Here is a 17,545-nt window from a genome sequence, read left to right as displayed (position 1 = left end):
CAATTTGACGTGGAAGTTTTGGAATGAATTGGCATGAAATTGATTCCCTGACTGCTGTTGGAGTGTGACTTTTATAAATCAATAATTAACATGAAATTCTTGCAATGTACTGTCTAATGAAACAGCATAAATTGTGTTAATGTAATACTAATATACGCGTTTGAAATGTGCCCACGGGTAGTGGCCACCACTTTATATGTGGATTAATGAAACTGACTAGTATTGAGTTAACAATGTACTAATGTATGATTTGTATTAGCATGTAGAGTTATGTATTATGGTTATGCTAAATAAATCACTAGGCCTTAGTTAGCAAGGGTCTGGGCCTAGCTGCCTGGTCTCATATTAATTGTGTTTTTCTAACGTGCAATGTGCTGTCTTCCTGAAGGACATGAAGCTGTACTTTTCCAGAAGCTAGAGATGTGTGTGTAACCGTAGTAAATTCTTTCTCATGGGACCCAACTTGCTCAAGGAGACATTCTTGCAGAATGCAACAGTGTAATTTGCAACAGGTGCAAGGTCGCCTGTACTAGGAGAGGACAATGGAACTACTGACTGGAGCTACAAGTGTAACTTTTCTTACCTAACATTCTACCCGTTGAAGACGTCAATCACAGGAGCCAATAAACTACGAGAGAACTGTCTTAGGTGAAAATTCTAGTAAGGTGTGTGATGGATCATTGGACAGAGATAACAATGCACCAAATATTGCCCAATGGGAAATTAGAGACTTGTTCGACAGATTTGATATAACAACGTGACCAGAGGAGAAATCAGCCATTATTACTTTGCCATTCTTTTGAAGCCATTCTTAGCCATCCACCCCGCCACTTTGATGCCATTATTTGCCCTTACTCCTGATACTCTGAAGAGTCTTTGTCTTTAGCTGTTTGTTACTCTAAACCATCCTCGCCTTACCCTTTCCTGATTCGCACTTCTCCTCCTTATGAGGGAAGAGCCTTTTGCCCTACCTTATTGAGACTTAACTGTTCTATCCTGGCGGATGGTGAATCAACTGCCGTCCTGAGGACGAAGACTGACGCTGTGTGCTACCCCATTTGGATGGGTAACTATCTGATGATGAAATTGTAATTGTCTGTTTGCTTTTTTCTTTCTAGGTACCAACTGCTCTTTTGATAGAGGCCATGGTTAGATGTTTTTCTAAATTCATGTTGCTAAATTGTTTTGCATGAAGCCCAACATGCTGATGCTAATTAGAGGGTAGTTAAGGAGTTCACTAATATTGGTGCAAATAGACAAATGACTGAATCCTTGCTTTGTTGAATAATGTACTAATGATACTCTGCTAAAGTTGATTCATGTTGACGTTGTGCTTTGTTCTAATGTTCATGATCTATGCATTGATAAAGTCTTATTCAAGTTGTCATATTGTAGTTTTGTTGATCTGCTTATTGATATTGAGACCAATGAATATGCTAGTAGATTGTAACTAATAGGGAATAAATTCTAAAATCTTACTAGATTTGTGTGGTTATTCATGGCTGAAATGTCGTGGTGTGTTTCAATCTTGTTAAATGCTATTAATTAGCTTGATTGATTTGTTATTGTGAATATTGATTAGGCTATTGATCTATTGATTGAAATGCTGAATAGATATCTCGTCCTGAGGAGTCTCCAATCAGGGTCAAAAGGTTCATTGGTCTAAAATGATTCCCTGTATAAGATAAATTATCTAGATTGGGACGCGTTATCACTGCATAGCAAAGAGTGTCCTTGGCCACCCACTAGGGTTGGCTATTAAACTCTTCCGCATGCAGTTGCCAGCTGAGAGTGTTGCATATGGTTATAATGAAAAATGTGAAGGTAATTATTTCCTTAATGGGTTTTCCTTCAAGAAGCGGTGTCATTTTTGGTGTCTCTTTTGCATCTGGCCCTATGCCATAATTTTTTATTTGAATTAATTGATTTTCAGTTTGTTTCTTTCAGAGTACTATTCCATAATGCTCCTCTGAGGTTGGAAGACATTTTGTGTGCAGGATGGTAAAGTAGAGCTGGCAGCGTAAAGAAGAAGGGGCATCTTTACTCCTCCGATTTGGGGCTGTTAGTACTGCAGTTTACATTTTTTTGAAGGTTGAACAGTAAGGGTACCAGAAGGCATCCCTCTTCATTCCCGAAAATGTGTTCCTACTGTCTATGCTCTTGCCAGTTCTGACTTGTGCCTCGGAACTGGAGTACATGCTCATTGGGATTTTTTTTAAACAGTGACTGATTCATTTTAAGATTGTTTTGATTTTGCTACAGGTCAAATGGAAGAAATGTAAAGCTGGAATGGTTGACAGATTTTCCAAGAAGCCTTCCTTCCTGGATACAGAGAGAAAATTTCATTTTCTTCCACCCACGTTTCACTATAGTGGAGCCTACTCTTTGTAAAATAAGAAAAAAACGGTGTCAATTTTCACTGCCAAGCAGCAACGTAATACCTATTCGAAGTCTAGTAAAAGAGGATAGACCCTTGCAGGGCACTGCAGTATTTATTACAGAGAGGCATTCTCTCCGGCTTTGAAGATAAATGCCTAGACGTTGTCGGGAACACCAGGATGCCATGAATCTGCCTGTCACCTTCCAGGCAGTAGGACTGTGGACGTTCTTTTAAAACTTCACCTCAAATACTGGCATAGACAGTCTTGGTACTCTGCTGGCTTTGGTAAAAGAAAAAAGTAGCTCATCTTAGTTTTTATTAGTACAAGTACAAATGCTTGCAGATTTTCTTTTTTTCCAATTCAAGGACAAGTGCAGTATTAAGCATCGAGAGCTTTATCTGTCGAATGTTTCCCCGTGTTGAACTGGAGATGCCATGTGACAGTTTTAGGGTTGAGCCTGCGAGTGCATGCGCTTGCGCATGCGCGTCTTGCATGTGAGACACTGTTGTTCAGTAAAGAGCTTGGAGCCTTCCTGTCGCTCAACATTTGCTGGTTTGCGTGGCATTCTTCTTTACATCCTCGTAATTCGTCAAGGCACGTCTGGCATCATTTCCGTTCCACTTTGTGGAGCAGGGATCAAGCACTAATTGATTTCAAATTAATTAGTGCCTGTGCGCTGCTCCCGACAGGATCAAGGTACTATTTTGTTCTAACTTCCAGTAGCCCGCAAACAGAAGATTTGTGACTAGGAAAAATGTGCTTAGCGGGACAAACAAAATTGCAAAGTTTTATTATTTAAAGCTAACTTTATTTTATTTCGTTAAGTTGTCTTTTCTCAGTTTCCACTCATGTTTTTTTGTTTTGTTTTGGCTGGTGTGCGCTGTTTTCAAAAGATGACAATTAACTTGTTCGAGATATGCGAGACCCATTGCATTGTAAATGTTGGTTTTTCTTTTCTTTCTCTAAGGCGAAAATATTTTATCCCGTGACTAAATACCATCCCTAATTCCTAAAGTTTGGGTACTCCGTCCCTCTTCCTGCCTTGAACTAGCCATTTACAGGGTGGAAAAAGATCACAAAGGAGTTTCTAAATGGTCACACGATAACAGATTTGTGGGTGTTCGTAAACTCTCAAAGCAAACCACTCTTTGATCTGCCAAATTCCTACCCCCTAGAGCAGTTTACAGATGCTTAATTGCATTTAGTCCTGGCTTGAAATTTCACAATATTAAACACCTTTACACCCTCTAAGTAACCTTCTGTGGATGCCTGACCTGTAAATTCAACCATGCTCAGCTGCAAGCATACATTTATGAACAATAATGGATTTGGGAACCAGACCCTAGGCTGTGCATTTAGGGAGCAAGGCGTTACTCACAGTAAAATGTAAGTGTACATTCCCTTAGAAACTATTATGAAGTGTTCTATACGGCTGAAATGTGTTGGTTTTGAAAAAGTAATGTGGTTCAGAAGAATGAGGTTTTTAGAATTAAATTGTGGGAAATTATCACGTATCCCATCTCTAGAACCTTCCCCTGCTCACAATTTAGCTATATTAGAAAACATCAATGCCTGTACTAAGAGTTAAATAAAAACAGCTGTTTTATGCTATAGATATACCAATATGTAAATCATGCTGGTTGTAAGCTGGCTCAGTCCGCTGGCTACTGTGGTTGAAATAGTGATTTATTGGATATTGTGCACTGCCCTGCAGAATATTGTGCCCTTCCCTAAACACGTGATAAGCATACAAATGCATGGATCAACAGTTTTCTTTTGCATGTTTAGAAGATCTGATGCATTTTGATTCACTTATAGATCTCTTTCATTCTGAATTCATCTGAATTACGTTCTCTGGGATTTTCCTGCTTGTCTGCCGTCTGCATTGTGCAGTCTGTTATGCTTAGATTCATTAACTAATCTCCACTACCACTTCTCTTCTTGCTCTTGCACCATTCATAACAATAGGAGGCATAGTTACTTCTAACAGACTTATAAATCGCCAGTGAAACCCCCTTGACCAGGTTTGGGGTGAGCAAACATCAGTGCATCTGAATACGAAGAAGGGCAAGAACAGATCTTGTAAAGAGCAAAAGGCTGGTCTCACTGATGTAGGGGATGGGAGAGTGGAACCTTCAAGTGGTAATAATCAAGCTGAGACCTCAGACTCAGTTCTATGACCACAAGCCAACTCTCTGGATGACACCTTCACCCACAGATGCCATGGACAAGGCCACAATGAACTCCATTGAAGATGGTCATACATAAGACTTCCTTACAATCTCCCCCAATCTGTGATGAGCCGAAACAACGGAGACCCCACATGCAGCAACAAGGGTGGCTTCCCTTGACCAGTCTGATTTAACTCGTTGATTGGGTATGGAAAAACATTTAGAATCCACAAATTAAGAGACCTCTCTCAGAGAAGCCACAACTTGGTGAAGATCCTGGGGGCTGACTCAATCCAAATAACAAAATAACATGTTGAACGTGACAATCAAACAGGACAAATTGGAGAATATTCCAAAGGGCCTGTGCAGAGTAACAAGCAAATTAGCCTCCTGAAGATCCAAGGACACTGGAAAGACTCTTTGCCACAAACGCAGGTTCACATTTTGACGAGTCATAATTTTAAAGTGCACATGAGACATACTCTGTACAAATCCTTCAAGACAGCCACAACTTTTTACTGTCCTTTGAATTTTTACCCACATCTGACATCCATAAGTAGCACTGGAACAACGACCCTCTTCCCCAGTAGATCAGTCATTCTAACCTTCAAAGGTACCCTCTGCTTCAGTTCTATGGCTAAATAATCACATTTAGGCGTGAATCAGAGGAACTCAAATTTCAGTGAGGTACCACGATGTCAACATCATCCTTAAGACCCAAAGATCCAAAATGAAAACAGTTCAGGCATCAGGCACAGACCACTATCCACCACAATCTCCAGGAGCAGACCAAGCCTCCCTTCTGAACACAGAAGGCTTTTTTATACATTAGAAGTAAAGACAAACCTTTCTTTATAATACCCTCCGTCTTCCACTCATAGACACAAATATTCAGTCGAGCCGTGACAGAATAAACTCCAGTGAAAACAGTTGCCCTTTCAAAATGTCTGCAAAGGCATTTGCTCCTCATAGGGGACAGCCCTAAACAATAAACTTCCTCTTGCATCTACAAGGTAGAGAATCCTTTACTGCAGGAGTTATCTGTATGTACTGTGCAGAACCTTGAGCTCAAGTAAAGCTTACCAACCTTCTTTGTAGCAGATTTCACCTTGAAGTCAACCCTAAGCCTGGATGACATGTTCTCTGCAGACAGAGAATTGTGCAGCCATCTTGGAAAGCATAGCATACACACCAATATTAAGAGAGACACAATTCATCATCCTGCACAGAAAAAAACTTATACATAAACCTGTCAAATGTCAATTTTTGTCAGGAGCCCTCCATTTATGATAAACATACCTTATGGACTTATGTACCAGTAGCTGAGAGGAGGAAACCTGCACATATTTCTCAACCATACCCACAAAATTCCAGGAAGATTATCACTCTGCAGACTGTCCAGGCCAGTGCTCCCCAAATATGTACCACAACAAGTGTCACACTGTTCTTATAGGAAACCTGAACCTCTTTTGCCTCCACATAATCAGCCACAGAATGCCCATGTTCTCTCTCAACACCTGCTGAGACTGCAACATCTATCAATACCTTCAACTCTTCCAATGAGATGTAATGCAGAATAAGCATCCACTGACAGGGACTGCCACTATGTCTTGGGTGAGGGAGCTGGAGAAAGACCACAAACAGGACTGATTGGACCTCCTACTCCCTACAGGACCTACATTATCATTAAGGGATATCCCTACACAAGGTGACCAGACATCAACGTAAAACAGCAGTTGCAGGCCGACCTAGCACAAAAATACAGAGCAAGAAGCACAGCTTATCTGCAGCAACTGCCATAGAAGTCACCATCCAGTCAAAAGCAGGACAGTCTGCTCCTCCACATCCTGCCTGGATGCTGATGTCTATCTGCCTTACTTTCATTAAGGTGCACTGTTGAACTCTATAGTCGAGCTGGAAGGATGCAGCCATGAAAATGACCCATACAACCAGCCATAGGTCTGCCCCCTCTCCCTAACAATTCAATGACATTTTCCATTACATTTTCCAGATAAAAAAGAAGGTTCCTTGCAGGGCTGAGAGTAAAATCAAAAGCCATGGGCTTCATGAATTTGTGGGGAGGCAAAATGTCTCATAGTGGTATGAATATTACAAGGAAGAGGGAATGAATGTGCTGTTACGCATAACACCATTCAATCGAGTCAGTATGCCTGCACTGTGCTGCCTGAGAAATGCCAGATGTAAGGTTAGCAGTTTTCTGGAAAAAGCCAGAGATAAACAAATGTAATGCAATACTTAGCTTCACACTTGTCTGCATTACATGTGACCTGGCAGTCAAAAAGTCTTTGCACACTTTGGCTACCTTTGGTGAATGAAGATTAATAAAACCCTGACAATTTCAACAACATGGAACAGGCAAGAACAGGAAATAAACAAATAGGAAAACAATGGCAAATAGAACAAGCTTGGATGCAGGAAAAAGTGAGTAAAACATACAAACCTGGACATGAAGAAAACATGGCTGGCTCATGCTTTTTCATTTGGTCTGTTTTCCCATGTTTAGGGGAACTTGTGTTGTCAAATGTATGAACTCAGGATTATACAAGATAACGAGTAATCTTAGTGGAGTTACTTTACGGACCAGGAGGATTACAAGATGATTGGTAGATTGCTCTTTCAACAGCCACTCAAAAAACAATCACTCTTAGAGCTCCAGCTTCTGACTGAGTCTTTTCAGTGCTCTCATGGCACTGTGGAGAGATGGTGACTCGATCTATAACCATGGTCCTGTGACCTTAAATTAGATCCTTATGTCTCCTATTTGGAATTGGTGGCATTGTGTCAAGGCATTTTACCTGGAGAGCCCTCCCTGCTCTGTTGAAAGGTAGGAGGCAAAATGCTACAACATCAGCATTTAATTGGTATCTGCTTTCTATGTTATTTGTAAGGGTTTCTGTGACATTTTTCTGTATTGGTTGAACTACAGCAGAAGAGCCAGTAATTTCTATGACTTATTTGTAAGCTGATTGTGCTAAAACACCTTCTTCTCCCTAATCCATTTGCCCTTTTTTTTATGCCTGACATAAAACACAATCGACAAAGAACTGAGTCAAGAAATTGTAACATTCAGGTTGACATTGAGGGCTTCTTGGTCTTGAACACGATAAGGACTATTTGAGTTGGCTCTTATGCTCTGGCTTTTCCATATCATTTTATGAGAAGTAATGTGGCCTCCTACCTAGCAACTCTTTTAGGATGAATATTTTGCTCCTTGGTCACTCTAAAATAGCAATCAACTCTTTTCTTGTCAATATATTTTTGACATGGTCAATTTCATTCATATCAGAAAAACTCCAGCCAAATCCAACTGGCACATGCGTTTGTATTGTTTCTTTGGGATGCTACATCTACGAGCACCCTTTAGGCTTATCTGCATTGACACGTATATTCAAGGGGCAGCAGGGGTTTATGGAAGAGACCACATGGTTGAACTTTTGGATGTTCCTCTGGAATCTCTCTTTGGTCTATTCTAATCTAATCTAACTTGAATATTTCTCATTTTTCTTGCGAGGATTTCAAACAAAATTGTGTGGACTCAAGTGATCTGAAGATCTTCTGCACTCTTTTCCGTTTACCATTTCTGATGGTTGGAGTTAGACAAACTCCAATCCCTCCCAGGATCCACTCCATGGCCCTCCCATTATATCTATATCCAATCTCAAACAATCAGCTTCTTTAACATAAGCAGAGATTCAGTGGTTTGCAGAGTGGACGCTTGAAAGCGGCGACCAACTAAATGCATACTAAGAAGTCTGTGGTGTGTTAAGCTAAATATTGACAATCCAACACTTTGACATCTGTGCCTGTGTGAGCCACAGGAGGGGAACTGTGAAACAATGACCAGTCTGGCCCTTTGGTAAAATAACTGCCTCAGAGCTTCACCCTAAAAAAGCTTGAAACAAACCTCACTCTAGCCCATAGCACTCTTCACCCAGACTGGCAGGGTGGATCCTATTGTGGATTGGGCCCTTTCATCAGATCCTCAGCTCCCCTCCAACCAACACCTGACAGCTAGCAAATCACTCATGCACTGCCTACAAGACAATTTTTGGGGGCTAGCACTCCACCATTTAGGGACTTCATGCTCGCTTTTGCTACTATTTCCCCTGAGCATGTAAGGCATGCTGCCAATGACTTTACAGTTGAAGAGACAGCAATAGATAAACTACACCAAGATGCAGCAAGCCACACCAGACCTATGGATATGCATGCTCTTTACACAGCCTGAGCTTTTCCCACTATACCTGATCTCGACATAGCAATCAATAGTGATGTATGTGCCTCTCACTTACAACAACCTCAGTCATGTGTGGGGCAACTACTACCTGATCAGTCTTTGTGGTTCCCCTTTTGCATAGGTTGCAAATACACTATTGCAGAACCCAGCGTGGGTCATTTCCCTTACAGAATAATGAATTCAGTTTAACACATTATATTACTTAGTGCAAGATTTATTGCGCTAAACATTGCTCCCTTTTCTGAATTTTGCACCCAGGAACACGCCCCTGTGTTATGGATAAAAACATCATTAACTCGTCTCTGGCCATAGATACTACAAATATACATTATCCGGTTTAATATTGTCTCTTATAAACACACTTGTAGCTGGTGCAAACTGCTTGACAGTGCCTTATCATGGCTTTAGGATGATAATGATGAACTCAAGAGTATTTTAAAGCTACCTTTCTGTGCAATTTGTGCAGAGCTACAATCGTGTTACTGTACTTAGGATCTTGAAATTTCAATATTTATATGAAATCTTACCGTGTACTTTATCTGATCCAGCGACTGAGACTGTTTGCTGTTTTCCATTTCAATTGTGCTCGAAGTCCCTCTTGTTCCATAAAATACCATAAAGAAATTACAACTGCTTTGCTTGGTGTCTACAGATTGTCTTGGTCCACCCATGTGCTGTGTTGTCAAATAAACATTCCATTCTCCTTCTATGATAAAATAAAACACAGGCAATAAAGAACAGATTGGTGGTGTGAAGTCTGAACTTGTGAACATACAAATATAAATTTACCGAATTTAGGTTCTTATAATCAAATGTACTTTTGAGATGAAGTAGTTCTTTCAATTGCCATGAATATCAATCACACAAGAAGGCAATGACACCAGGGGTGGCTCCTCCGCAATGGCGAAGGAGAGTCACTCCACTGGCTATGAGCCAGCATCTGAAAAAGCAGAGAGGGGAAGGGCTGGGCCATGGGAGGGTGAGGAGGAGTGGAGTGAGTGCACTTAAAAGTGCACATGTCAGTTTGACAAGCTGTCTTAGATCGGCCAAACTGAGATGTGCACAGACTCCAATGCACTATCTGAGTGGACAAGCTGCTCAAACCTATCCTGGTGCTGCTCTCGTGCTAATTATAGCATGACAGCAGCACCAGGATTGCATGGGGGAGCCTGTGCTGGTGTCCCAGGGAATGCTGGGACACGATTACCATTGGGAGAGAAGAGGAGCGAGGAGGCCAGTGGCAGCAACAGGACAGGTATTTTTTTTTTTTCATTTTCTTTCCCTAACCACTCCTCCCCCACCCAACCGCCCTACCCCTCTGCTTCCCGACCCCCCCTTGTGTTTTGTGACGACCGCCACTGAATGAGACAGTCTGAAAATAAGATCATTGTGCAGAACTTCACTTTCAATTGAATTCTGAAATACTGCATGGAGGAGTAAGGCATTTACCTGATTGCATCTGCTCGCCACCTGGTGGGAATGCTTCTCCATTAATGACTTCCTGGACATCTAATTGAAACAGAATAAATGAGACATAAATGATTCCTGGGTTTTCTAAATGATTATTACATTCTGTGCTAATATTTCCTAAAGCATTTTTACAGCTGATGCTCATTACAGAGTCCTTTGAGATCCCACACAAGAACTGTAAAATATTTCAGAGTTCCTTTTATTATTTCATAGTATTTATAAATTGCCTAAATTCAGTATTTCGAACAGAGCATTTTTGTGAGGGTCTTCCGGGCTACAAGGCACACTTCTCAGAAACATGTGCTTGCCATGAATTTGAAAGGTTAGGAGCAATAATGTACAGCAATACTTCATGCTACTGCGGCCTAACATCTTGAACAAAAGGCTTCATATTCGTACTGCGAAGCAGTCTTTCCTTGCTTCTCTTCTGACAGGTATGTTCTCTGAAGGGGTTGGAGATTTCTACAACAACGTTTTGAACTGTATTTAATGAAGTGATAGTTCGCAAAGAAATAAAGGGTATACTTGAAGGAAAATGAAAGCTACCACGGGTAATATTTAATTTATTTTTTCAAATATGCAATTTGGCCTTTTAATGGTAATTTGAATCCTGCTGCTCATAAAATTCCACACGGGCCTTAAAAGATCTTCAAGTCCTACCAGTATTAATCTCCATCAACGGGCAATACAGAAAAAATACAAAACGTATGAAAGACACGCAGTAAGAGCAGGAAGCACCACTTGTACACTACCTAATGCAGACGCAGGGAGAAAATCATGCCAGTACAACAAATGAAGCAAAGCCACAAAAGCAGATAGGGGTGTGTGAGATAAAACAAAAACTGCTATAATGACCTCTGACTGCTGGGAAGCACATTCGTCCATAGTCAAATGTATGCATGCATAAAAGATCATACATCTCATGACATCGTTCAGAAGCCTAAAACAAACAAGCACTTGCAAAGCCACTAGATCAGGCGGTGGCGTCCAGCCCTTTTGCTCGGCCAATGCTTGTTTTGTATTGTCATAGATTATGGAAATCTTTATTGACGAGGAATATTCTGGGCCTGCTCAATCAAAAAAAAAACTGTGGTTAAGATCAAAAATACTTCTTTGGTTTGAAAAAGCAGCCATTGCAGTAATAGTCCCAGACACAGAAGAGAACTACTTTGTGTGTTGATGTGCTGCGTGTTAATGAGCAGAATACCATCCCTCACAGTGAAGTTGGCCAATGGCTGACGTGTGCTGACCCATTTCCATATGCTGTAAGTGGGAAGAAGAAAAATGTGAAAGACACAATAACCGACCAATGAGTGAAGAGGTTTGCTGAAAGCCCCTATAAGTATATTATACACACTATTTTACTAAAATCAAAAGGTATTGGCGAAAGCCAGACCTACAAAAACACAGCATTCAAAGACAATAGACACACATTTATTATGGTCCCTGGTATATCACTGGGACATAATCTGAAGGTGTAGAAGGAACCAAGCTTATCTCATGTAGCCGGGAAACACAGACATCACACAGCTAGAAATTTTGGAAGCATTCGTTTTGCGGGCAAAAGCAGTGACAAGCACGACACAATCTAAAAGAGGACAAAGAATATATCAGGAGAGTGAGCAGGATAAGTGAACAGAGAGAGTAAGACTTCCAGAACATGCAAGGGTATTGAGAGTGGACCACGTTATGGAAGTATGAGGCTTCCTACTTCCAGTCCTGACTGCAAAGCTCCCTCTCCCCTGACCATGTTTTGCAGAACATGGATTCTGACACTAAAGACCAATACTAAAGCAGAACTTATGACGAAATTTGAATGTTGCCGGAAACCTGGAGGTCTTAAAAGTGTCTGTTAGTTCAGTGCTGGCCTTCAAAGAATTGTGACTCTTCACAAAATATCGGAAATGGTATATACCAAGCAATGAAGTACTACCAGGGTTCCTTACAAGACTTATTAGGGCCACTATCAGAAATACTGGCTGGCAGCTTCCCTCAGAGATCATCTTGAGCCCATTGATTTTTGATTTTTATGTGGTCCCTTTGTCACCGCTCAACCACTCCTTTCACTTTCTGTTAATTGTAAATGCCGATGAAAATCAGGTTTTGTTATCTTTGAGAGCGATCAATCAGTAGAGGAGGCCCTTCAACAATGTCTCCAGAGGGTTGCTCTCTGGGTGGACCCCAGTTCCCCTAAGTTGAATGGGGACAAGGCAGAGGTGGTTGTCTTTGCCAAATTTCACCCAACATGTCCCGTTCGGCTGTGTAATCATATCAGACAAGGCTGCTAGGCAGTTAGGACAATTCCTAGCAAAAGGAAACAGGACTGTGCATTGGCTCCCAAACCGTACCTCACAGGCCCAGTTACGTTTGGAGTTTGTGCTGCTAAAACAATCCTGGATGACAAAGTGTTTCTTCCCCAAGAACTGTTACAAATTTAAATTTGCTGATGAAAGCTCCATTGCATCATACGTTTGGCAGGAAGTAAACAAAAAGAACTCAAGGTCAATATTCAGCCGGACCCTAAATGAAGCATTACACTCATTAGAAACTTTTAATGTGCGGGATGATAGGGTATCATTTACTGTACTTAAACAAGCATGTGCAATGCAATGGGTCTTGCGTTTGCTTGAGTTAAAGCTATTAGCACTGTAAACTCCTCACCGGACTTTTCTTGCCACAAAAGTTAAAGTAAAACAGTTTAAAATAACTAACTGGACATTTCTTGCCATATAAATTGAAACGTAAAAGTTTCACATAAGCGAGCCGACGTCCGCCATCAGTGCACAGCAGACACACAAAGGGAAATAAAAGTTTGCTCGCAGTGACACCTATTTGCAAAAGTGCAATTATCTATGTAACCGGCAAATGTGCAATTACATATGTAACAGGATCAATGTCATGCAAAGTGCTAGACTACTGCTCAGTGAGATCGCGCTGAGAAATAAAGAGAAAAAGTATTCCAATAACCAGATGGAAAACATCTAGCCTCGTATGTTTTCAGCAGTTGGTCGGTGCGCTCAAGGAGGGCTAAACACTGGAAAAGACATGATGTATGCATCCCTTTTACTAATGAAAGCAAGCGGATTTTAAAAGGCAAGTCCACAAACTAATAAAACTGACTGGCGTGACATGGCGTGGTTAGAAGCCCAAAGAGAGATTACAGCAGGGGACAGCGCGCTTTGCGCTTGCCCCTAAAACAGCTCAACTCAACATCATGACCGAAACCCCCAAGAAGACAAAGCAACTGGGCTCATCCCTGGCAGGTTATTAACACCTCTAGGTCTCTCAAGCCTCAGGCCTACTTTGACCATGGGTATGCATATCACATAAAGCTGCAGTTTATGCGATTTCAGTTAGGTATCCATGCAATACTGGACTCAAGACCTCTTTGGTTAAAAACAGCAGACACAGTAACTTATAGGCTGTGTGGTCCAGGGAAAGAGTCCATGATTCACATCCTCTGTATCTGCCCTTCAATGATGTCCCAAAGAAGAGAGGTGCTACGAGGTATTTTTAATGAAACCATTATATGAGCTTGCAGACAAGCCCTCATCACAGCACATAGTCCTGAGTATGCCCAAATAATCATAGCAACTTTTAGCACAAGGGTAAAAGCCCTTGAGGAGCAGAACAGACCCTGAAACACGCACTCCTTGTTCAATTGCCTGTGCCAGCTACTGCTCTGACCTACTCAATACTAACTGTACTAGAAGACCCTCTCTGTGTTAAGAGAATACTAAGAGAATACTGCAGATCTTCAGCTGGTCAAGAGACTCCATAGTTAAGCATCACTTACTTGCGTGAATTGCCCCAAGCAGTTTTATCTGCTATTATCGTAAACAGTGTTTTTGGTTGTATCATTTGCTTGTTAATATGTGTGTTATTTTTTAACCAATACATTGATGGAAGGTGTAATGGTTTCAATTAACTATGTGCTTTTTGAATTTAATGTTTAATTTGAAATCTTCACTTGTCCACTTTGGTGTGGTCTGTTGGCCCCTAAGAACTAGGTGGCCCTCATGGTTCCAGCAGAGTTAACTAAAAGTCCAGGAGTGTTAGTTGCTAAAATAGATACATATAGTCAACTCAGCCTATTTTATGTATGATTATAATGGAAGATTCCCTCTCTTGTGTCTTTGACCCAGTGAAAAACCGTGATGCAGGCAGTGATGATTTTGGCTTACCAACAGACTACAAATATTTCGTACCATGGCAGCCAGAGAGCTGCTGAATGTTCCTCGGGAACCCAAGGACTATGTTAAAGGGTCTCTCCTTTTGTCATTCATCCTTAGCTAACAAGGGGGAAACGTCCTGAACAAAGCAGACGTTTCCCATGCAAGTGTAACCACGCTTGCCGGAACATCGCATGGCTTTTTCTCTGCCTTAACCACACTTATGCTGAACTATGCATATGTGTGGTTAAGGCAGAGAAAAGACAGAGTGAATCGGGAGAGGACGTGGTCAGGTAAGTGGGGTTGGGGGTAGTTTTTAGGGGTAGGGTTGGATAAAGGGCTTGGGTTGGGGGGGTTGGGATATTTCTTTTTTTTAGGGGTGGGATGGGGTGGGCGGTCGCACAGTGTTGGGGTAGTTTTTAGGGGTGGGGTGGTTAAAGGGGTGGGGGTGGTTGGGCTATTATTTTTTAGGGGCGGGTGGGAAGATGTTTGGGGTTTTTTTTAGGGTGGATCGGCAGAGGGCGTAATCAGGTAAGTGGGTCTGGGGCAGAGATGGGAATAGTTTTTAGGGGTGGGGTAGATGAAGGGCTTGGAGTGGGGGAGGATGGGATTTTTTTAAGGGTGGGTTGGGAGTTGGGGTAAATTTTGTTTTTAGGACGGGTGATGGGGTCAGGGTAGATTTGTTTTCAGGGTCGGGTTAGTGTTGTTTTTAGGGGTGGATAGGGGGGTCCATTGATTTTAGGGTGGGTGGGGGTCGGGGAAGGTTTTAGGGCTCAGGGTAGGGGGTGTTGGGGTAGTTCAGTTTTTAGGGGTGGGGTGGAGGTGTTGGGGTAGTTTTGTTTTTAGGGGCAGGGGTGGGGGTCGGGATAGTTTTGTTTTTAGAGCAGGTGGGGCTCGGGGTAGTTTAAGTATTAAGTTCCCACAGCGTTGTTAAGGCGTGTGTGGTTCCAGAGTGCATTTTTCCATCATACATTCCTAACAAGGATCCACCTGGAATTAAATCCCATTTTAGACTGTACCAACCTAGCCACACTGTTTGCTCTGCTACACAATTTCTGTTGGTGCCACCTATATTGTGGATGCTGAGAATAGGTGGCAGATCCTTTTTTTTGCCCATGCTATTAAAAAGTGAAATAGCTTGTCACTAGATATCCGCATGGAATCAGAACATTAAACCTTCAGGATAATACTTAAAACTTGGTTGTTCGGCTAATTCTGTCCATCATTCTTTTTCACAGTGCTCTCTGCTACCACCGGAGCAACCTGCTGGGTAACCGTTTTTAAAAGTAGAATAGAATAAAATAGAATCACATAAAAATGACTTTGGCCACATATCCTAGGGAGACTACGTGGACCTATTAGTACATAACCCCTTTTTTCAAGCCCAAGAGAGGAAGAAACTGAATCATGAACATAGTAAAGGCAGAATTTCCTAGATAAGGCTGTCAAGGGCAGATAACTTTTCCTGAGCTAAATGGAAAGCCAAGGTGTGAAGATGATCAAAGTACTGTGAAGCTTAGGTGGCACATCGCTGTGGATAGTCGCAAAGAGATATAGAATAGTGATTTACCAAAAACCAAACAATGAATTATACAAACCTCATTAAGGTCTCTCATGCACAGTGCCAACCAATTATTCACGAAATAAAAGATCTAAATAAAGGACAAGTTCCTTTGGCACAAAAGGGCGCTGAAACCAACTTCTTCCAATAAATAAAAAGTAAAAGTTAACACCAATAGTGGGTCTTTCAGATTGAAATGCAAGAATATTACAACTGTTTCAAAATGGAGGGTGCACTCTGAAATCAGAAGATGGTCTCGCAAGACTTCATCTGTAAGACACATTTTGCAATTGAGCAAGGCCGCAAAGTTAACCTCCAAGTTCACATCAGCTTTCTCCATAATCCCTTGCGCACACCCTACTAATGTAGGAAACGCGATCAGTTTAAAAAAATGTGTGTAATAAAATTATGAGCTGCTGAAACCCTGGCTACTGCAACTCAATGGCCATAAAATCCTATTCTTTAACCGACAAATAATAACAAGCCTTAGGTTGTTTAGAAAAAGCAGACAAATACAAACGAGAAAAACACCCTTTGTGCAAAGCCTCCTAATAACAAAAGAAACGTCCATAGGTAAATGGACCTTGCTTAAAAGATCTAAGGCTCTACCATCTGCAATAATTTTGAGAGATAGCAGACAAGAAAGCATGATGACATTTGCCTAATATGAAAAATGTCACACTACCAAATATTCCCCGTAAAACTCCAGGAAGATGCGCCACGCACATTACTTTTATTAGTCTATGTGAGAACATACTGTTAAGTACCTCTAACACAGGAATATGACCTACTTAAATGCTGGACCTGGACAAATAAACAGAAGTATGAATCTAAGGCTGAAATAAAAATGTATAGCATCTCTCACATCTGTTGAATCAGAAATAAGACTCCTTTCCAGACACCACTGAACACAAGCAGCCAAGCCTTAATTATTGTCTGTGATCAAGTACTGCTTAAGAAACTGAGAAACATTTACCCTAAAATACCCAAACATTTCAAATTAACAGCATCATGGAATAGTATAGAATCAGTCAATTCTGGAGTTCTTTGGGATCCCCAAAAGGTTATCGAAAAAATGAAATAAGAATTGGGTAACCACTGACAATTCCCACAAAACTGAAACCTGCATATCCCAACTATTAACAGCGACTAGAATCATGAATGTGTGACAGAGCCACAAACTCTCAAAACACAATATGGAGGAGAGAGAATGTGGGAGAACAATATACTAAATCTTGAGCAATATACTTTCAACGTCCACTAATGAATCCATCATCATATTGAAAAACTGTGGCATCCGACTAGTAAGCCTTGAAGATATTAGAATGAATCCAAATGGGCAATGACAACATGAATGCATATATCCTATATTCACGGCACTGTCTCATAACAACTGAAATCTGAAAAATAGTTGTGAAAGCCTGAAAAATACTTTAACCTCGCCAAAGGGAAATGTTCTCTACAAAAAACTACAAAAGTCCTGGCCAGGTCGACACCCAGATAATTGATTAAGAACTTCAATCAGCATAGAA

The 17,545-nt window shown here is 41.2% G+C and overlaps 1 protein-coding gene across 1 annotated transcript in view; it reads right to left on the bottom strand.

Annotated features, from left to right (window-relative positions):
- LOC138273698 (lipoxygenase homology domain-containing protein 1-like) overlaps positions 1 to 17,545 on the bottom strand; it is a 504,427-nt gene that overhangs the window by 287,280 nt on the left and 199,602 nt on the right. Inside the window, exons 3-4 of the mRNA XM_069218898.1 lie at positions 10,260 to 10,319; positions 9,338 to 9,516 (exon numbers count right to left, since the gene is read on the bottom strand). Coding sequence (XP_069074999.1) covers positions 9,338 to 9,516; positions 10,260 to 10,319 — 239 coding nt within the window. The remainder of the gene's footprint in view (positions 1 to 9,337; positions 9,517 to 10,259; positions 10,320 to 17,545) is intronic.

This window comes from Pleurodeles waltl, chromosome 2_2 (assembly GCF_031143425.1).
Source record: "Pleurodeles waltl isolate 20211129_DDA chromosome 2_2, aPleWal1.hap1.20221129, whole genome shotgun sequence".
Taxonomy (NCBI): Eukaryota; Metazoa; Chordata; class Amphibia; order Caudata; family Salamandridae; genus Pleurodeles; species Pleurodeles waltl.
Note: the sequence above shows the minus strand (reverse complement) of the source record. Positions and strands in the feature narration are given on the sequence as shown.